Genomic DNA, 23,419 nt, shown 5'->3' on the forward strand with positions numbered 1-23,419 from the left:
AAGCTGCTTTATGACAATACACATTTGATTTCCCAGCAGTGATTGTCTCTCTAATCTTTCTACACAAACTTCTGTTCCATCTGGCTTTTCTCTTATGCCTAGAGACCCTTGTGTCTCAAACATAAGAGAAATTAACACCACCAGGAATGTACATGGGCAAAAAAAAAAACAAAAAAAAATCCCACATAACTCACTCTGCCGAGATATAACCTGCAGTTGTCTTCTTTCCATACCACCTGACTTCTTTACAGGCTAATCTCCAAACTTCTAAAAGCAGGAAATATTTTTAACATTAAAACTGCTTAGGGCTTCCCGAGTGGCCTAGTGGTTAAGAATCCGCCTGCCAATGCAGGGGACATGGGTTTGATCCTTAGTAGGGAACATCCCACATGATGGAGAGCAGTTAAGCCCAGGGGCCACAACTACTGAGCCCACACGCAACAACTACTGAGTCCTCAGGCCTAGGGCCTCTGCTCCGCAACGAGAGAAGCCCCCACAAGGAAAATGCATGCAACAAGAGGAGCTGCCACTCACTGCAAATGCAGGAGCAAAGACCCAGTGCAGCCAAAAATAGATAAATAAAAATAAATCTTAAAAAAAAAATTTCTACACTATTTCCCCTTTCTTGAGCTATTAAATTTGACAAAACAATTAAGATTAAAACTTTTAAACCAGAATGCTGTGGTTTTCCAAAATAACTCCCAATCTCCTGATACTAAAATATGCAGCATTTTTTTTCCCACAGAGATTAAGCAATGGCCATATTTTATACAATCAAAGGGAAGAAAAGAGCATTAAAAAGGCAGAGTTGCAAACGCTCTAATTATTTAAGCCATCTGGAAGTCAGATGGACAATATCCTTGTTCTACTTAATGGGTGTCCACTGGAGTACAGAATGAAGCAGGGCAAAGGCTAACAGAGATTTGCCAAGAGAACGCACTGGTCATAGCAAACATCCTCTTCCAACAACACAAGAGACGATTCTACACATGGACATCACCAGATGGTCAATACCGAAATCAGACTGATTATATTCTTTGCAGCCAAAAATGGAGAAGCTCTATATAGTCAGCAAAAACACCACTGGGGGCTGACTGTGGCTCAGATCATGAACTCTTTATGCAAAATTGAGACTTCAATTGAAGAAAGTAGGGAAAGCATTAGGCATACCATTCAGGTATGGCCTAAATCAAGTCCCTTATGATTATACAGTGGAAATGACAAATGGATTCAAGGGATTAGATTTGATAGAGTGCCTGAAGAACTATGGACAGGGATTTATGACATTATACAGGAGGCAGTGGTCAAGACCATCCCCAAGGGGGGGAAAAAATGCAAAAAGGCAAAATGGTTGTCAGAGGAGACCTTACAAATGGCTGAGAAAAGAAAAGCAAATGGCAAAGGAGAAAAGGAAAGACATACCCATCTGGATGCAGAGTTCCAAAGAATAGCAAAGAGAGATAAGAGAGCCTTCCTCAGTGATCAATGCAAAAAATAGAGGAAAACAATGGGAAAGACTAGAGATCTCTTCAAGAAAATCAGAGATACCAAGCGAACATTTCATGCAAAGATGGGCATAATAAAGGACAGAAATGGTATGGACCTAACAGAAACAGAAGATATTAAGAACATGTGGCAAGAATACACAGAACTATATAAAAAAGACCTTAATGACCCAGATAACTATGAGGGCTTAAAACTCACCATTCAAAAAACAAAGATCATGGCATCTGGTCCCATCACTTCATGGCAAATAGATGGGGAAACAATGGAAACAGTGACAGATTTCATTTTCTTGGGCTCCAAATTCACTGCAGATAGTGACCATAGCCATGAAATTAAAAGATGCTCCCTGGAAGAAAAGCTATGACCAACCTATATAGCATATTAAAAAGCAGAGACATTTCTTTGCTGACAAAAGTCCATCTAGTCAAAGCTATGGTTTTCCAGTAGTCCTGTATGGATGAGAGCTGAGCACCGAAAAATTGATGCTTTTGAACTGTGGTGTTGGAGAAGACTCTTGAGAGTTCCTTGGACTACAAGGAGATCCAACCAGTCCATTTCCTAAAGGAAATTGGCCCTGAATATTCACTGGAAGGACGTGCTGAAGCTGAAACTCCAATACTTTGGACACCTGATGGAAAGAACTGACTCATTGGAAAAGACCCTGATGCTGGGAAAGATTGAAGGCGGGAGGAGAAAGAGACGACAGAGGATGAGATGGTTGGATAGCATCATCGGCTCAATGGACATGAGTTTGAGCAAGCTCTGGGGGTTGGTGATGGACAGGGAAGCCTAGCGTGCTGCAGTCCATGGAGTTGCAAAGTCAGACATGACTGACTGAGAGACTTAACTGAACTGAACCATGATAGCGTGATCATTCACCCAGAGCCAGACATCCTGGAATGTGAAGTCAAGTGGGTCTTAGGAAGCATTACTATGAACAAAGCTAGTGGAGGTGATGGAATTCCAAATGAGTTATTTTAAATCCTCAAAGATGATGTTGTTGAAGTGCTGCACTCAATATGCCAGCAAATTTGGAAAAATCAGCAGTGGAAAATCAGCAGTGGCTACAGGACTGGAAAAGGTCAGTTTTCATTCCAATCCTTAAGAAAGGCAATGCTAAAGAATGTTCAAACTACTGCACAATTGCACTCATTTCACACACTAGTAAAGTAATGCTAAAAATTCTCTGAGAGGCTTCAACAGTATGTGAACCGTGAACTTCCAGATGTTCAAGCTGGTTTTAGAAAAGGCAGAGAAACCAGAGATCAAATTGCCAACATCCATTGGATCATAGAAAAAGCAAGAGAGTTACAGAAAAATATCCACTTCTGCTTTGTTGACTACACTAAAGCCTTTGACTGTGTGGATCACAACAAATGGTGGCAAATTCTTCAACAGATGGGAATACCAGATCACCTTACCTGTCTCCTCTGAAATCTGTATGCAGGTTAAGAAGTAACAGTTAGAACCGGACATGGAATGATGGACGTGTTCCAAATTGGGAAAGGAGTATATCAAGGCTGTATATTGTCACCCTGATTTTTTAACTTATATGTAGAGTACATCATGTGAAACACCAGGCTGGATGAAGCAGAAGCTGGAATCAAGATTGCGGGGAGAAATATCAATAACCTCAGATATGCAGACGACACCACCCTTATGGCAGATAGCAAAGAGGAACTAAAGAGCCTCTTGATGAAATTGAGAGAGAGAAAAAGTTGGCTTAAAACTCAACATTCAAAAAACGAAGATGATGGCATCCCATCTCATCACTTCATGGCAAATAGATGGGGAGACAATGGAAACAGTGACAGACTATTTTCTTGGGCTCTGAAACCACTGCAGATGGTGACTGCAGCCATGAAATTAAAAGATGCTTGCTCCTTCAAAGAGAAGTTATGACCAACCTAGACAGCATATTAAAAAGCAGAGAGGTTACTTAGCTGACAAAAGTCCATCTAGTCAAAGCTATGATTTTTCCAGTAAGGAGTGCAAAGAGATCCAACCAGTCAATCCTAAAGGAAATCATCCCTGAATATTCATTGTAAGGACTGATGCTGAAACTGAAATTCCACTACTTTGGCCACCTGATGCGAAGAACTGACTCACTGCAAAACACCCTGATGCTGGGGAAGACTGAAGGCAGAAAGAGAACAGGATGACAGAGGATGAGATGGTTGGATGGCACTGACTCAATGGCCAAGAGTTTGAGCAAGCTCCGGGGGTTGGTGAGAAGACAGGGAATCTGGTATGTTGCAGTCCATGGGACCGCAAAGAGCAGGATACGACTGAGGGACTGAAAAACAAATCGGAATAAAGTATAACCTTTTTCGCCTGCACACACAATTCCATTCAAGTATTTATAGAAGCTGGCTTCCATTAAATCAAAGTAAAGGTCTGCTCATGTACCTAGAACTGATCACCCACCTTTCCACAGTGAGGATCTTTGAAAAGGGCTTCTACCCGAAGGTTTGTAAGCGCTGGCGCAGTGGGTGTGGGGAGGGGCGGCGGGACCACTCGCTGAACACCAGGGGCGCTGCTCTGCATGTGCTGCACGGAGCAGTTTACTTCAGTGTTCTGCCTTAGCTCACTCTGGACTTGGAAAACGCTGGTAGCCTTAGTGTAATGGAATGCTTCCACTAGAAATCTAGCTCAAGGCCCTGAGCTAGATTAAAAATTAAAAGGTCAGGGACTTCTTTGGTGGTCCAGTGGTTAAGGCTCCACAGTTCCAATGCAGGGGGTGTGGGGTCGATCCTTGGATTAGGGAACTAAGATCCCACAGGCCAAGTGATGTGGCCCAAAATAGAAATAAAATATCACTAATTGCTTAAATAAATAAATAAAAGGTACAACTCAAGCTTTTGCATCACATGACAAGCCAAAAGTATTTCACTTCTCTAGGTCTGGAAGTAAGATATATAAAGCATTTTCTCAGACTTTCACTTTAAAAATAACAATAACTATCGCATGGAATGAATAAAACTGGGTTAGGAAGTTCTGTAGATCTTCTTGGTGCTGAACTATGACATAAGCCTTACAGACTGTAAAATAGTTGGAACTAATGTACAGAACTAATTTTTTTATACTTCATTTGCTGCTGAAAGTTTCAATTGTCGAAAATAAACTCACACAAATATGAAATGTAATGTTTCAGATTGCAAGGTAATATGTAATGTAGTGTTTGTAAAATACTTATATTAACTAGTATTTTGATTTGCATAATTTGTTTAAATGACTTCATTTTACCATCCACTGATGTAGATTAATAATCTAGGTTCAGATTTAAAGACTGATGGGAAAATGGCACATGTATACTTTTCAAGTTTTAGGAGTTTGCTATGTTTTAAAAAGAGTAATTTAACTTTAGGGGTTTTTAGAAAATGGGTTTTCTCACAGTCCATTGCTGGCAATTGGCAGGTCTAGTAACACCAGCACAGAGTATTAACTGTTAAACCTTCTTAACAGTGAGGTGAGTAACTCTGAATAAAGTTTTAGAGAGAAATTTAAAAAAAAATAAATTTAAAAGAGAAATTAAAAAAAAATAAAGACTTATCCAGGCACATCCCTTCAACGCTGAACTGAGTTTGAAATATACTCCTTAGGTTTTGTGAGTATAATCCAGTGCAGTTTCTTTTAAAGAGAATTAAGAGAAGCATAATATGTAATCAGCTAGGTCGGTGACACTGTGTTGTAAGTAGAATGTTGAGTGAGAATAGTTCAGATATTTATTACAGAAATAAACAGCCACACATTCCTAAGAGTTGAGTACTTTTCACAGTAACCATTTTTTATGACTCATTATCTTGTATCTGATGACCCCCCTTTTGGCAACAATTTAGATGATGATCCTCAACAGCAGTGATCTGGTGAAATTCCAATTCAAAGGTAGGAGTATTCATGTTAACAGCAATCACAGAGAGCAATGTACTGATTTTCTACTGCTCCCCTAACAAACCACCGCAAACTTGGCGACTGAAAAATATGTTTATTGTCTTACAGTTCTGTAAGTCAGAAGTTCATCATGGGTCTCACCAGGCTACGATCAAAGTATCAGCTGGGCCGCATCCCTTTCAGGAACTTGGCAGGAGAGCGTGTCCTGCCTTCCCCAGTTCCTGGAGGCTGCCCTTACTAACGTGGCTAGGGGCCCCTTCTTCCATCTTCACAGCAGCAATACTGAATCTCTCTGACCTCCTGCTGGCACGTCTCTCTGACAGCCTCTCTACTTTTAAGAATTCCTGTGAGTAAACTGGATTCACCCAGATAATCTAGGATAATCTCCTCATCTCAGGGTCCAAAACCTTAAGTCACATCTGCAACATAGTCACAAATTTCAGGGGTTGGGACACAGACACCTTATTATGCTGCCACAAACAGAAATAACAAGATAAGCATTTTTTCATTACTTCTCTCCAGAATAAATATAACTTAAGGATTTTTGTCATAGGGATTATATATAGGGAAAGTATGTGGTAAATCATGAAGCCCAAATGAACCTGTATACCTATTCAAACTCATGATCATGACATAACAAATTATTTCAACAGTCCAGGGATATTGTATGCAATCCAACACCTTTTTTTCAGTGGACACTCCAGTTTCAATGATCCCTTTCCTGGCATCATTTCCCTTCATTAAAATAAACAGGTATTTCAATTCTAAGTTCAAAATACAAGAAAAAAAGTTTTAACTATTTCATAACACTGTAAACAAATTCTAAATTTCTTCAAAACATTGTGAAATTTAAAAATAGCATTTATAAAAAAATAAGAGTTGTATAAGGTATTTGTTCAGGTACTCAGAATTTAAAATAAATACTGTTATTCAAAAAGTTCCTAATCATCCAAAGAGAGGAAAAACCCATTATTATATAGTATGCAGACGGCTAGACACTATGAATGGTCTTTAGGTCCCAGAGATCTAAGTAATTACATTTTTCAAACCAGAAGTTACGTGTATACTGTAAATAAAGGTATTTTCTGACTTTTTACTTTCATTGCTGTCATCCACTCAGTCGTGTCCAACTCTTTGCGACCCCATGGACTGCAGCATGCAGGCCTCCCTGTCCTTTACCATCTCCCGGAGTTTACTCAAACTCATGTCCACCGAGTCAGTGATGCCATCCAACTGTCTCATTCTCTGTCATCCCCTTCTCCTCTTCTCTTCAATCTTTCCCAGCATCAGGGTCTTTTCTAATGAAACTGCTCTTTACATCAGGTGGCTAAAATATTGAAGCTTCAGCTTCAGCATCGGTCCTTCCAACGAATATTCAGGATGGATTTCCTTTAGGATGGACTGGTTGGATCTCCTTGCAGTCCAAGGGACTCTCAAGAGTCTTCAACACAACAGTTTGAAAGCATCAATTCTTTGGTGCTCAGCCTTCTTTAGGGACATTCTAGTTTATCTGTATAAAAAGTACCACTACCAGGTGGCTCAGTAGTAAAGAACTCACTTGCCAATGCAGGAGACACAGGTTTGATCCCTGGGTAGGGAAGATTCCCTGGAGAAGAGAATGGCTACCCACTTCAGTATTCTTGCCTGGAAAATTCCACAGACAGAGGAGCCCGGCGGGCTACAGTCCGCGGGGTCACAAAGAGTTGGACAGGACTGAGCAGAGACTGCGCACACATGTAAAATAAATATATATCACTTAAAATGAAAAGATCACTCTGCCTGTGTCTGATAAACAAATGTACCTTTCTAAAGTAAAAAAAAACAAAGGCAAAACAAAAAACCTCTCCTGCAAATTGAAGGTCAGTTTATAATCTGCAGCTAAATGCTATGTCTTATAACAAGCAATTCTGGAGTCTGAGAAGTTTTCTATCCAACAAAACTAAAGTTGGAAAAAGGAAGACCTGTCCAGAGACAAGGGTCAACTTTGCCAAAACAAAGTTTCCACATTTTTTAATGCACAAAAATTAAAATGAATCTGCAAGACACACTGATTCATAAATAAAATATGCTTCATTTTTGTTTTCCTATAAAATTTCCCTGAAGCAGACAACTAATTTTCTGTGGAGAAACCAAATATGTGTATCTTTTCATAGTTGTATATGACTTAATACTAAATATTTATTTACCTAACTAAAGTTTCAGACCAGTTTAAATAACCACAGCTATTAATTCCTGTAATATGCAACATGAATATTTTTGACCAATCCTGTTTTGTGTAGAGTCCCAGATTAAATGAAGCTTGTCAACTCATTTTGTAAAGTGAAAATAGAGCCGAGTAATTTAAAACTAAGGTTGTTTTTTAATCCTGACCAGAAATTAACGCAAGGGGCACTTTAAGAAATAGGACAAATGATCCCAAACAAACAGACTGTGCTCCAAAAGTTTAGTCATAAGCTAAAATGACTTTCCAACCAGAAATGACTATCAGATGCCAAGCTAGCCTATATGCATCTAATCAATAACAATTAATAATTATTAATCAAGTTGACTAATAATAGTTAATAGCAGCAAATGGTAAATAAAAATTCACAGAAAATGCACTATACTTCTCAAAGAGATAAAAATAATGAAAAACTACTATGAATGCTAAATATTGATATGTTAGGAACTAGTGTTTAATGTACTCTAATTAAACTTACAAATAAACTCTGAAAAGAAATTTCAGCCACTTCTTCGAATCAGGTACCTGAATCTTCAAGTACCTGAAGAAAATTACCTCAAATTTTCTCTGCTTTAAGTATGCTGCTTAGCATCACTCTTCTTTACCAACTTGGATTAAATAACAATGTTTAAAACACTTCACACAGGTCTGGCATAAAGTTAGTTCTATAAATTATATAGTTAGGAATTATTTGAGGCTCACAGTAACTGGGGAGCAATTTGAAGAGAAGGCAACAAATAGAGAGGACGAATATACAGCTATGCAAAAAAAAAAAAGAGAGAGAGAGAGAAAATTACCTGAGATAGTATTAACTACAGTACTTTCTAATCTTATTTTCTAAAAAATCTGGGCTTGAAGTTCCTGGAGGCCAGAACTAGGCAATGGAGTCAAAAGGTCACTCCTTGTTTATAGGTTTGGAGCAAAAGTTAGCCAAGACCACTGCAGGTGAAAGTGACCTTGTGAAGCAGCACCAGCCCAGAAAGCAAGTGGAAAACAAGAACTGACTTGTAAACAGTGCTGCGATGAATACTGGGTACATGTGTCTCTTTCAATTCTGGTTTCCTCGGTGTGTGTGCCCAGCAGTGGGATTGCTGTGTCATATGGCTGTTCTATTTCAAGCTTTATAAGGAATCTCCACACTGTTCTCCATAGTGGCTGTACTAGTTTGCATTCCCACCAACAGTGTAAGAGGGTTCCCTTTTCTCTGTACCCTTTCCAGCATTTATTGTTTGTAGACTTTTTAATAGCAGCCATTCTGACCCGCGTGAGATGGTACCTCATTGTGGTTTTGATTTGCCTTTCTCTGATAATGTCGAGCATCTTTTAGCCATCTGTATGTCTTTACGCTGTTTACAATAGCCAGGACATGGAAGCAACCTAGATGTCCATCGGCAGATGAATGGATAAGAAAGCTGTGGTACATATACACAATGGAATATTACTCAGCAATTAAAAAGAATGCATTTGAATCAGTTCTAATGAGGTGGATGAAACTGGAGCCTATTTTACAGAGTGAAGTAAGTCAGAAACAAAAACACCAATATAGTATATTAACGCATATATATGGAATTTAGAAAGATGGTAACAATGTCCCTATATGCAAGACAGCACAAGAGACATAGGTGTAAAGAACAGACTTTTGGACTCTGTGGGAAAAGTTGAGGGTGGGATGATCTGAGAGAATAACATTGAAACATGTATATTATCATATGTGAAACAGATCGCCAGTCCAGGTTGGATGCATGAGACAGGGTGCTCAGGACCGGTGCACTGGGACAGCCCTGAGGGATGGGATGGGGAGGGCGGTGGGAGGGGGGTTCAGGATGGGGACACATGTACACCCATGACTGATTCATGTCAATGTATGGCAAAAACCACTACAATATTGTAAAGTAATTAGCTTCCAATTAAAATTAAAAAAAAAAAGAACTGACTCGTAAATGTGTAAGCAGACAGATGAGTCCACTGTGGGGGTGAAGGCTAATGCGCCCGGCATGGGGCTGCGTGGGCAGCCTCTCTAGCACAGCCTTGCCAAGCCTGAGGACCAGGCTGTTTAAAGGACGAATCGGTTTCACAGCTGTGAGGACATGAAGACATGGGCAGAGAATGGCAAGCGCTTGGTCTTATGAAAGAAAGAAGTAAAGGGCAGGGTCATCGTTGCATTAATCCAGTGGTTCACAAGCGTCAATGGCCCAAGATTAGAATGTCTTAGGCATGCCTTTAAAATGCAGAGTCCTAGCCCCCATCGTTAAAGATTCAGATTGAATAGGTCTCAATGATGATAATATTCAGTCGAATATAGGCATTCAATAGATTAACCTGTGGAGTAAAATTTAATTACAGAATATTATCAATTTGTACTATCTTACAAAGTAACACTGTGAAGCTGATGATTCAGAAAAGCTACATATATAAATTATACCACCCATTTTCACACAATAAATAATTTATGTAAATAGATGAAACACTTTAAAACCACAAATTCAAAGCAAGTGACATACAGCTTCTTCAAATTAATATAAATGGCTTTTTGAAAAAATAAAATAGGAAACTGTACTTTCAAGTCTCCAAATTTGGAATTCTGAAATTATATCTGAATTGATACTATAAAGAAAACAAGACACCACTTTTGTTTTTATTTAAGAAAAGTTCATCTTTTTAGCATAAATGAAGGAATTGCATGATCGATTAAATATTGTCAGCATTGTTTTTGAAAAATTTCCACTCACTTTTTAAATGCAGCCTTACACTTGAGAGTTTTGGATTCTACAGACTTATCCATTAGCAGTCTGTGCTGTGCTTAGTCACTCAGTCGTGTCCAGCTCTTTGCAACCCCAGGGACTGTAGCCCACCAGGCTCCTCTGTCTATGGAGGTTCTCCAGGCAAGAGTACTGGAGTGGGCGGCCATGCCCTCCTCTAGGGGATCTTCCCAACCCAGGGTGATCCCCTGGGTCTCCCACACTGCAGGCAGATTCTTTACTGTCTGAACAACCAAGGAAGCCCAATTAGCAGTCCAGGACTCACCTAACATTTATATTATGCTTCTTCAACAGAATCCAAGATGAACCACTAGTAAAACAGATGATAAGATTATCTGGATATTGGATGAATTGGTCTGCTGAACTCTAGAATTCACAGAAGGAATTAAAACTTTTAATTTGTTTTTTAACAAATAAAACTCTGCACTGTGCTAATCTCATTTTGCATATAATTTAGCAAATGGCTATTAAGGCTTTATTGTAAGGGATTACAAAAAAAAAAGTACTATTGTGCACCATGCAAGATACAGAAAATAATGATTCATAAATAACTAACGAACTACTAAGGGAATCATGGTTTTTCCTTTCATTATAGACTTCCCAAATCAAAAATGTTTTCAAATTAAAGTTATATTAAGAGTTTATGGAAAATTACATCCCTAGCTTAAGAACTTAAACGTCTTTAGATTTTAAAAAGAAATGGATGATTGTAACTATAGCTTTTTAAACTGTTGCTTTGGGGGAAAGTCTTGATTCTTTCTTTCTTTATTTCTAATAGCTTTTTCTTTGCCTGCTTACTATAAAATAAAGCACTGTTATTGTGAGGACAATTTCTGATTCAGTTCCAATGCTCTTGCATCTCCGTGAGTTTTGGCATTGTTTACCAGCACCTGTGGGAAATCACAGACAGGAACATTAGTATTCTCTTTATTAACAATACCTATATCTAGATTCATAGAAACGAAGTAAGCCATAGGGCAGTAGGCAACATCAAACTACACAAGAAGAACTGACTCTGTGCAACCTTTCAGTCATTTTTGCTGAAATAAATTTCAAAGCTAACATAACATAAGCACTATTTATTCAAATACTCAATAGAAGAGATGTCAACATTCTGATTGTTACCACTGACAGTGGTGCATAATGTTAAAGGTTTTGATTGGAGGCTTTTTTTTACAACACTGTCACCTCTGAACCCATACCTCAAAGATCATTTTATGCACAGGGCTGTCCAAATGATACTGCTCTCCTTTAAAACCACAGCTTAAGATCAAGGCTTGAGGTTCTAAGTTAAATTAAGAACCTTTCCATAATTTTCACCAATGCCACAAACTAGAAGCTTTGATTTCTGTTGCTCATTCGATTACTAAAACATTTTTTGGTTGCTCATTTTCAAACACTGAGAAGGGTCTGAGATGTTGTTCTATTTGCACACTAACAAGTTAGCCTGCCATAGTTTCATAAATACTGCCGGAAGACAGGGGACACGTGGGTCAGAGACAAATGTCTTTATCATTCAGGGTGTAGCAAATGACATAAGTATCATTATACCTGCATCCATTCCCCTCACCCTCTAAGTCTCACAGGGCTGACGTGGATGGATGTACATGGTTTCCCCCACACACAGTAAGTTGCATCACAAGAGGGGAACCCTGAGCCTAGGAGACATGACTCTTTTATAACTGGCAGTAAACATGCCTACTCTGTGCTCTAGAGGGAGACACTTATCTCTTCTCCCAAGGCTGTGGGTGTTAAAAAAAAAAAAAAAGCTTCTCATTATTTTTCATTGTGTTTTTAAAACTGTTGGCTGAAGTTGTAAGAATTTAGACCCAATACATGTCTTACACACTCTATCTTTTTAAAAAGAATCCACACACACAGCTGACCCTTAAACAGTATGTGGACTGGGGATGAAGACCCTCTATATGCTCAAAATTTCACATACAACTCATAGTCAGCCACCCATGTAGGCCCTTGGTATCTGTAGATTCAACTAATCAAGGGTCATGGAGTACTGTAGTATACACTACTGAAAAAAATTTGAGTATAAGAGGAACCACACCATTTAACTATGTATTCTTCAAGAGACAACTGTATATGTTTACATATTTAGAAACCAGAGCCATCCCATAACTGGAGCAGAAACTGCCATGTGCATTTTATTGCAGAGACAACAAGAAGCAAGCTAATTTTTCCAAAGACAGTATGAACATCCCATTAACTTCCGCTACTTCCAAACCTCTCTACTGCCTCCTCTGCATTGGCTACAAGAAACACTGCAACCAGAACCCAGGACCTCCGTCTGTCTTTTCTTATGCTACCTAGCACTTCAGAAGAGTGTATTTCCTACACGTTAAATCGGTGGTTCTCAACTAGGGGTGATGACACCTGGGGTATTACTTGGCAATGTCTAGAAGACATTTTCAGCTGCTGCAAGCTGGGTGGAGGACATTGCTACTGGCATCCTGTGGTTAGGGATGCTGGTTAGGCAACCCGACCACTGGATCCAACCTACAAAGCACAGGACAGCAACACTCAGCCCTCATACAACAAAGGGCCATGATGAAATCTTTTTAACAAAACTGGGGTCTTACATCAATGAGCTCGTAGTCATTTTTGGCATGTAAGTGTCTCAGAAGGTACCAACGTGCTGTTGAAACAATAGATTTGGGATACCCAGGCTGATATACAACTCTCTCCAAAAGTCGCCGTGTCTCTCTGGGGAAAAAGATACTCACTTTTAGTCCAAAGCATATAAACTAAGACACTTCATCTACTAGTCTCATACACACATATTATCTTTCTCATTCTTCTGCAGAAGACCTGCTGATTACTTCATAAAATTTTTATATGTGTAACAAAAAGGGTAATAATAATGGCTAACATTTATTAACTATTTATTATGTCCTATGCAGTAGTATGCCAAATGTTTTACACATATGGTCACACTTGACATTTACATCCTTGTAATGATGGGTGCTGCTATTACTCTCATTTTGTAGACAAATAAGGCTCTTTCCAAAAAGAATGGGAAAATGACCAATTTTATGAGCACTTCTGACTGCTCTATTTCTAATCCTTCTTGAAAGCCCTGGCAGAAAATAAATGATACAAAGATAATATACACTGGAACAATTAGAAATATTTAACATCTACAATAGAGGTTAAGTGTCCAATATGAGGTTTTTACCATATGCTTTCATGTACTAAACCTGTACAGTATGTGAACTTTTGTAATAACAGGCTGATTTAGAGTTGTGTTCTAATTTCTTCTTTCCAATTTTACTAATATTTATGACTCCAAAGATTTCTGTAAGGGTAGAAATAACACAAATTGTGGTAACTTCAGAACTGCTGAACAAGAAGATTTTGTAAGTAGCAAATGGTTAGAAGGAAGAGCTAAAGAACTTGTTCTTAATATGTGTTTACATAGGAATCAATAGCAAAGCAGTATGTTTATTTGAGCTGATTTTGGCTGCTGCTCACAGAGATTACAGGGGGCTGGGAGTTAAGGCTCTCTAAGTCAGGAGATCCAACCAGTTCACCCTAAAGGAAATCAGTCCAGAATACTCATTGGAAGGATTGATGCTGAAGCTGAAACTCCCAACACTTTGGCCACCTGATGTGAACAACTGACTCATCTGAAAAGACCCCAATGCTGGGAAAGATTGAAGGCAGCAGAAGGGGACAACAGAGGATGAGATGGTTGGATGGCATCACCAACTCAATGGACATGAGTTTGAGTAAACTCTAGGAATTGGTGATGCACAGGGAGGCCTGGCATGCTGCAGTCTATGGGGTCGCAAAGAGTTGGACACGACTGAGCAACTGAACTGAACTGAAGTCATGTATACTGAGCTTCAGCAGAAAGAGTTCATTAGGAATTTCAAATTACAGCCTAAAACATTTCTTGGTGAAACTAGTCATATAAAAAAAACAGCAAAATAAATATATAACAGAAATGAAGATGGGACTGCTAATTAGTCATAGGTCTTTAACTCTTCTTTCACTCCTATTTCGTGGTGTTGATGTGACCTTTGCCACATATTTGTGTGTTCAGCTCTATGTCTACAATACCTAATTCTGTTCCAGTAATATATGCTCCTAAACGACTGTTTTACTTACGCTTTGAATTATGTGTGATACCCATTAGACTAGATATTACTCTCAGAATTTCAAAATATTCTTGCCTGTTTTTTCATCCATACAAAGCGTAAGTGATTTTCTTCAAATTTATTTCTGACCGCACCCCCCGCTTCCAAAGAAAAGATCGCTAAAATTTCTACATTTAATTCTGTGAAGCTTCTGGATTTTCTAGGGATAAAAACCACATTATTTACAATGTCTCTGCCTTTTCAATATTTATTACTTTTTTCATAGCTTATTGTGCTCTGCAAGAACTTATGTCAATCTAGCTTTGAACTTGAGCCTTTTGGATTTTGCTTGTTACTAGAATCCACATTTACACTGTTCTCTCATCCTAAAACACTTAAGACCAAAAAATACCAAGGCCTTCTTCACTTGAAAAGCTATCATGCAAATCTCTCATATTCTATACCTGTGTACCAAATTACTTTTTAAAAAAAATTTTAAGACTTTATTTTCTTCCTTATTGGGTTATTAGAATCAGCCTTTCCAAAGTAGAAATATATATATGAATAACATCAAAGTTTGTTAAATTCATTCTGAACTTTTGTTTCCTAGAAGGGTAAAACTGAAGAAACATTTTAAGAAAAAGATGAACAAAGATTCTTTATACCTTGCTCCCATTTTGCGTTTGAATTGTAACAAAGCTTGTAAAAGGACAGCCAGTGGACAAAAGCAAAGTTTCAGGGCCTCAGCTGTAGCTTCTTGAACCAAGGATGGCCAGTGATCATTGGAAACATTAGCCTATAAAAATAAAACACAAATATTAAATAATTGTGCTCATTTAACATGCTAGGAAGGTAATGCTCAAAATCTTTCAAGCTAGGCTTCAGCAGTACACCCAGAACTTCCAGATGTAAAAGCTTGGTTTAGAAAAGGCCAGTGATCAAACAGCCACCATCCGCTGGATCACAGAGAAAGCAAGGGAATTCCAGAAAAACATCTGTTTCATTGACTAAAATTTTTGACTGTGTGGATCACAACAAACTATGGGAAATTCTTAAAGAGATGGGAATACTAGACCACCTTACCTGCCTCCTGAGAAACCTGTATGCAGGTCAAGAAGCATCAGTTACAACTGGACATGCAGCAATGGACTGGTTCAAAATTGGGAAAGGAGTACGTCAAGGTTGTATACTGTCACCCTGCTTATTAACTTTTATGCAGAGTACATTATGCGAAATGCCAGGCTGGATGAGTCACAAATTAGAGTCAAAATTGCCAGGAGAAATATCAATAACTTCAGACATGCAGGGACTTCCCTGGTGGCTCAGAGGGTAAAGTATCTACCTACAATGCGGGAGACCTGGGTTCGATACCTGGGTCAGGAAGATCCCCTGGAGAAGGAAATGGCAACCCACTCCAGTGTTCTTGCCTGGAGAATCCCATGGAGGAAGAAGCCTGGTAGGCTACAGTTCATGGGGTCGCAAAGAGCTGGACACGACTGAGCAACTTCACTTTCACTTTCAGATATGCAGATGTTACCACTCTAATGGTAGAAAGCAAAGAGGAACTAAACAGCCTCTTCATGAAGGTGAAAGAGGAAAGTGAAAAAGCTGGCTTAAAACTCAACGTTCAAAAAACTAAGAACACAGCATCCAGTCCCATCATTTCAAGGCAAATAGATGGGGTAAAAGTAGAAACAGGGACAAATTTTATTTTCTTGGGCTCCAAAATCCTTGTGGGTGGTGACTGCAGTCATGAAATTCAAAGACACTTACTCATAGAAAGGAAAGCTATGACAAACCTAAACAGCATATTAAAAAGCAGCGGCATTACTTTGCCAACAAAGGTCTGTATAGTCACAGTTATGGTTTTCCCAATAGTTACGTACAGATGTGAGAGTTGAACCATAAAGAAGGCTACGTTCCGAAGAATTGATGCTTTCAAATTCTGGGGCTGGAAAAGACTCTTGAGAGACCCTTGGACTGCAAGGAGATCAAACTAGTCAATCCTAAAGGAAATTAACCCTGGATATTCATTGATAGGACTGATGCTGAAGCTGAAGCTCCAATATTGTGGTCACCTGATGTGAAGAGTTGACTTACTGGAAAAGACCCTGATGCTGGGAAAGACCAAAGGCGGGAGAAGGGAACCACAGAGGATGATAAGGTTGGATGGCATCACCAACTCAATGGACATGAGTTTGAGCAAACTCTGGGAGGTAATGAAGGATAGGGATGCATGGCATCTCAAAGAGTCATACACAACTTAGCGACTAAACAACGACATTACATCATCAGACATTTGACATGTTTACCTTAAAAAATACAATCAGCTCTTACTTGTTGAGTGTCCAAGTTGCCACATAAATGCGACAGGGAGTGAAATTCTACAAAATTATTAAGACCTGATTTCTGACCTTAGGGAACTACAAAACAAGGCTGACAGGGATTAAGGGAGGATTCAAGAAGGAGATACCATTTTTAAAACACTAAAATATTTGCTAAAAGAAAACAGAGTATTCTATGGGTGAATGAAATCTATCAATTACTAAGCTTCTGATCTACCAAATATACAAAACTTAATTATTTAACTGGTAATGATAAAGTTCCACATTTCAAAAATTATCTAAGGAGAGAAGAAAGCTTAAAGTGAAATACGTTAATAAAATCTCAATATAGGGAAAAAAAGTGCAAAGCCAATTAGAGATAAATAAAAGTCAGCAATTTTAAAAATTTTATTCAGAATTTTGTTATATGGGGAAAATGATAAGATTACTTCAGTTGCAAACTTTAGTTTCTTATAGTATGTACTGAGTCAGAAATAACATAGATAAGTATTTCCTAAGAAACAGTAACTAAAAATAAAACGGTGAACACTCTACTAAATTATACAAGAAGAAAAGGCATTTAAAATCTTTTATTAAAAACCTCTGTAGTTCAGTCGCCCCATCGTGTCTGACTTTTTGCAACCCCATGCACTGTAGTTCCTTTCAAATGCTAAATTATTCTTTTCAAATGTTACAGCAATAAACTCTGAGTTCATAAAGCCAATAGTAATGTGTGTAATCAAGGAAGGGGAAGTCATAGGGATAATGAATGTGAAAATAGAGACCAGAGGTTGTGAGACATTTTCCATAAAGATGGGACCAATGACAACTTGCTTCCATCTGGCAAAGAATGTAAGGCAAAGCCCATACTAATGAAATTATTCCTAGTACATTTTTAAAAAACCAATAGCACAAAACTCTCACTGGGTGGTTTTACAATGCACTGTCTAAATATCAAGAATTTATATAAAGTATTGTGTAAAGTTAGTGCATGTATGGGTTGGCCAAAAAATTCATTCGAGTTTTTCTATGTTATAAAAAGAAAGCTAAGCACCAAAGAATTGATGCTTTTGAACTGTGGTGTTGGAGAAGACTCTTGAGAGTCCCTTGGACTGCAAGGAAATCCAACCAGTCCATCCTAAAGGAAATCAGTCCTGAATGTTCATTAGAAGGACTGATGTTAAAGCTAAAACTCCAATACTTTGGCCACCAGATGAGAAGAGCTGACTCACTTGAAAAGACCCTGGTGCTGGGAAAGAATGAAGGCAGGAGAAGGGGATGACAGAGGATGAGATGGTTGGATGGCATCACCAACTCAATGGACATAAGTGAGTAAACTCCAGGAGTTGGTGATGGACAGGGAGGCTTGGCGTGCTGCGATTCACAGGGTCGCAAAGAGTCGGACACGACTGAGCGACTGAACTAAACTGAACTGATGTTATGAAAAAATTCAAATGAACTTTTAGGTCAACCCAATGTTACTATATAATAGTTTCTGTATGTGCATGCTGTGCGTGTTTAGTTGCTCAGTTGTGTCTGACTCTTTTTGAGACCCTATGGATTGTAGCCCACCAGGCTCCTCTGTCTGTGGGTTTTCCCAGCAAGGACACTGGAGTGGGTTGCCATTTCCTTCTCCAGGGGATCTTCCTGACTCGGGGATCGAACCTACATCTCCTGCATTGGCAGGCAGATTCTTTACCGCTAAATAACTAGGGAAACCCTTCCATATGTAACCAGTATATTAAACAATGTGATTGGAATAAACTTTTTAAAAAATATACAGAAATATTTCCCTGCGCCAGATCTTAACTGCCACATACAGGATCTCTGATCTTTAGCTGTGGCATGTGAACTTAGTTGCAGTGTGTGGGATCTGGTTCCCTGACCAGGGATGCAACCCAGATCCCCTGCTTTGGGAGCATGAAGTCTTAGCCACTGGATAACCAGGGAAGTCCCTAGGATGCACTTACTTATGTTTCCCATTATGGTTTTAAAAGTTATTATTTAAGGGAAACTTTTCCTTATACAGTAAGGATGTAAATTACAGTAGGTCCCATGACTCTGAAGAACTATACACAGAAAAAGTGAAAGTGAAAGTGAAGTCACTCAGTTGTACCCAACTCTTTTCCACCCCATGGACTGGCTCCTCTGTCCATGAGATACACAGAAGACCTATACAAAAAAGGTCTTAATGGCCCAGATAACCACGATGGTTTGATCATTCACCTAGAGCCAGACATCATGGACTGCAAAGTCAAGTGGGCCTTAGGAAGCATCACAAAGAACAAAGCTAGTGGAGGTGATGGAATCCCAGCTGAGCTATTTCAAATCCTCAAAGATGATGCTGTGAAAGTGCTGCACTCAATATGCCAGCAAACTGGAAAATCAGCAGTGGCTACAGGATTGGAAATGGTCAGTTTTCATTCCAATCCCAAAGAAAGGCAGTGCCAAAGAATGTTCAAACTACCACACAACTGCACTTGTTTCACACGCTAACAAAGTAATGTTGAAAATTCTCCAGAGAGGCTTCAACAGTATGTGAACCAAGAACTTCCAGATGTTTAAGCTGGATTTAGAAAAAGCAGAGGAACCAGAGATCAAATTGCCAACATCCACTGGGTCATAGAAAAAGCAAGAGTATTACAGAAAAATATCCACTTCTGCTTCATTGACTACACTAAAGCCTTTGACCATTTGGATCACAACAAACTGTGGAAAATTCTTAAAGAGATGGGAATACCAGATCACCTTACCTGTCTCCTCTGAAATCTGTATGCAGGTCAAGAAGCAACAGTTAGAACTGTACATGGAACAATGGACTAGGGTTCCAATTTGGGGAAGGAGTACATCAAGGCTGTATATTGTCACCCTGATTATTTAACTTATATGTAGAGTACATCATGAGAAACGCCAGACTGGATGAAGTGCAAGCTAGAATCAAGATTGAGGGGAGAAATATCAATAACCTCAGATATGCAGATGACACCAGAAAGCAAAGCGGAACTAAAGAGCCTCTTGATGAAAGTGAAAAAGGAGAGTGAAAAAGCTGGCTTAAAACTCAACATTCAAAAAACGAAGATCATGGCATCTAGTCCCATCACTTCATGGCAAACAGATGGGTAAAACAATGGAAACAGTGACAGACTTTATTGACTTGGGCTCCAAAATCACTGCAGATGGTGACTGCAGCTATGAGATTAAAAGACGCTTGCTACTTGGAAGAAATGCTATGACAAACCTAGACAGCATGTTAAAAAGCAGAGACATTACTTTGCCAACAAAGGTCTGTCTGGTCAAAGCTGTGGTTTTTCCAGGGGTCATTTTCAACTCCATATAGAGTTGGACCATAAAGAAGGCTGAGCACTGAAGAATTGATGCTTTTGAACTGTGGTGCTGGAGAAGACGCTTGAGAGTCGCTTGGACTGCAAGGAGATCCAATCAGTGCATCCTAAAGGAGATCAGTCCTGTGTGTTCATTGGAAGGACTGATGTTGAAGCTGAACCTCTAATACTGTGGCCACTTGATGCAAAGAATTGACTCACTGGAAAAGACCCTGATGCTGGTAAAGACTTAAGGAAGGAGAAGGGGACGACAGATGGGATGGGGATGGCATCACGGACTCAATGGACACGGGTTTAGGCAAGCTCCGGGAGATGGTGAAGGACAGGGATGCCTGGCATGCTGCAGTTCATGGGGCCACAAAGAGCTGGACACGACTGAGGGACTAAAAAAGAAACATGACTCTGACATCCATTCACAGTCTTAATTAGAAAGTTCTCTTCTTTTCAAAACTTCAATCTTCATTCAAAGATAATATTTACACCCTACTCCCATCTCCTCAGCTCCTAGCTAGCGTGTGCTTACAGGCAGCAGCACATGGCTTGTTGCTCTGCCCAGCACTCCCACCTTTTCTTGCTAAATGTAGTTTCCAGCCTCAGCTGAAATGTCAAAAGTTTGATGGGTGTCATTGTAAGGTGAGGGCTTCCCTGGTGGCTCAGAGGGTAAAGAATCTGCCTGCAATGCAGGAGACCAGGGTTTGATCCCTGGGTCGGGAAGATCCCCTGGAGAAGGAAATGGCAACCCACTCCAGTATTCTTGTCTGGAGAATCCCATGGACAGAGGAGATTGGAAGGTTATAATCCTTGGGGTCACAAAGAGCTGGACACAACTGAGTGGCTTTAAGAATTCCTCCTCAATTGTAAGGTGATGTCTGATTCCTTAGGCGTGATAGACACTTAAAGATCTTTGTCTCTTCAACTGAATTTTCCTGCTTTTATCAGAGACTCCCAGCTTTGTGGGTAGTCTGTTACTGCAGAGCCGGCTCTGCAATCTGTGGGGTTCAATGCAAAAAACACAACATGCAGGGCCCTTTGTTAAAAAATGATTAAACATGTCAGCATGGAGACTACAGAGCACTAAACCCAGGGGGAGGCCCGTGCACAGGACAGGACGCTCGGCTCCAGGACGCTGGGTGAGTAGGCTCTGTTCCACTTCCTCTCTTCACGTGCTCTGGCAATCTGGAGACCTCCAGCTTCCTTTCTGCTGAGATCCCACCACTCCTCCAGGTGGCTCTGCATGTCAGGACCTAAGATAATTCCCGTCTGGTCCACCAGCTCAGGTGGCATCACCCATTCCTGGATCGAACAAACTCCAGGAGTGCTGCCCACCTCACACTGCGGCAACTCTTTCGTAAGACGGAGGGCATCTTGCAGCCAAGCATGCACTCCTAACTACCTTTGGGATTCACCCACTGCTGACCACTCTCTCCCAGAAGCAGGCAGTTTCCAAACCATGAGCAACTCTCTTCCCAGCAGGTGGAGAGCTGCAGTTTTCAAGGCACACATCAGACACCTATCCACATGCTTCTGAACACGTGCCTGCAGGACCTCCGAGGCCACACATCACAGCCTCCCTCTCTCTGGCGGCACCCCCTTCCTCGCCTGGGGGGCACCTGTGTGTGTGGGGATGTGCCAGGGAGATGATGGGGGAGGCAACAGCTTTCTCCAGAACGATTTCTTCACAGTCCTCCAACTCTACTCCCCTAATCTTTGTATAGCTTCCTTATGGGTTAAGTCTTCTACCTGCTTCAGAAATCTGTATCTTGATTTGCTATCTCTCTTTGGAATCTAAAATATTTAATATCTTAGCAGAACCTTTCAGTTTAATAATCTATTCATATATTATCACACATAAAACAGCCTAATTTTCATATATACATCCTCTGTACACTGCCAGCTATTTACCAGAGAAATACATCTCCTTACAATAACTGGTGAGTATCAAATCTTATAACAAGCAAATCAAATGTGGACAGCACTTTGAAGTTTACAAAGGCATTTGTGTTACTTCATTTGATATTCCTAACAAACCTAGGCAAAGTAGTCATTACCATCTCCACTATTACCAAAAAAGTTAGGAGGGGAGTTCCAGACAGCTTCGTTGGCTGAGTTTTCACAGGCAGAACCAAAGCTCCCAGAGAAAGCACTTTTTTGGCGGCAGCAGTGGTGGGGGGATGGAGGCAGGTACACATGGGTATTACTAAACTGTAATCTAATCTCACCATCTGAAAAACAGGATTCTTATGAATATTAATGAAGTTAATACATATAAAGCACTAGAACAGAACCTAGCACAGGCTAAGTGTTCTGTACGTTTGCTATTATTATTGCTGTTTTTATTTTATTCCAGGTCAGATTTAATTTCCCAGCATGAAGAACAAACAAACAAAAAAAACCACATCACTAAATAATTCTTCTTAACAAAAAAATGATGTTAGACTAAAAGGGCTAAAGAATAAGTTAGACTAAAAGGGCTGAAAAAGAGTAAAAGGGCTAAAACAAAAAATAAGTTAGACTTCTCCCCATGTTCCTGAATGTGCCACATGTTGCTTCCACAGCCCACCAGCTACCAATATCACGAAGACTTTTGTTAAATATAAATATGGGGCAAACAAAACATCATCTTCAGTGGCCCACAATTACCATTAACCACCATTTCTTTCCAGCCAAATTATCTCAAATTTGACCACCACTATTACCCGCCCATTAATTCAAAACTACTGGTGGAAGAGCTCCTATGTGTAAGGCAGAGCATAAAGCAAAACAGAAAGAAGAACAAAACATGGCCCCAACCTAAGGAGCCCTAAAATGTGCTCCACAGTAATAGCACCAAAGCTAAACACACTTCCTAAATCTTGTATTTTTTTTGCTAAAATGCCCAGTGAAAGCAAGTAAATAATGTTGGCAATGGACTACTATGGCATAAGCAACAGTTCATTCAGTCCTGTCTAGGAAAATTTAATTTTTAAAAAATGACATTTTATCTTTTAATTACAGAAGCAATATGCATATGATAAAAAATTCAAACACTAGCAAGGATAGAAAATGAAAAATTCTCCTCCACGATTCCTTAAAGACTCCCTAATACCATTCTCCAAAGTAACTACCATTAAGTTTCTTTTGTATCTTTCCATATCTATGTGCCTTTTAATATGCACATGTACACAGTGTCTTTACAGAAACATTCTCGAAACTATATACTACACAAATATACCCTCAAACAGGATAACATACACACTGTTCTAGAGTTTACTCCTCCAGACACCCACTTAAACATTTACCTTAA

At 39.5% G+C, this 23,419-nt stretch overlaps 1 protein-coding gene across 5 annotated transcripts in view; it reads right to left on the reverse strand.

The window, feature by feature from the left end:
* Nucleotides 1-5,471: 5,471 nt before the first annotated feature.
* The window catches only part of SKIC3 (SKI3 subunit of superkiller complex), a 100,394-nt gene continuing 82,446 nt past the window's right edge, over nt 5,472-23,419 (reverse strand). For all 5 annotated transcript variants that reach the window (XM_070465835.1, XM_070465831.1, XM_070465834.1 and 2 more), the window contains 3 exons: nt 15,137-15,267; nt 12,972-13,095; nt 5,472-11,267 (listed from right to left, as the gene is read on the reverse strand). In XM_070465835.1, the coding sequence (XP_070321936.1) occupies nt 11,193-11,267; nt 12,972-13,095; nt 15,137-15,267 (330 nt within the window). In that variant the 3' untranslated portion in view covers nt 5,472-11,192. The remainder of the gene's footprint in view (nt 11,268-12,971; nt 13,096-15,136; nt 15,268-23,419) is intronic.

The sequence above is a fragment of the Odocoileus virginianus genome, chromosome 3 (assembly GCF_023699985.2).
Source record: "Odocoileus virginianus isolate 20LAN1187 ecotype Illinois chromosome 3, Ovbor_1.2, whole genome shotgun sequence".
Lineage (NCBI taxonomy): Eukaryota > Metazoa > Chordata > Mammalia > Artiodactyla > Cervidae > Odocoileus > Odocoileus virginianus.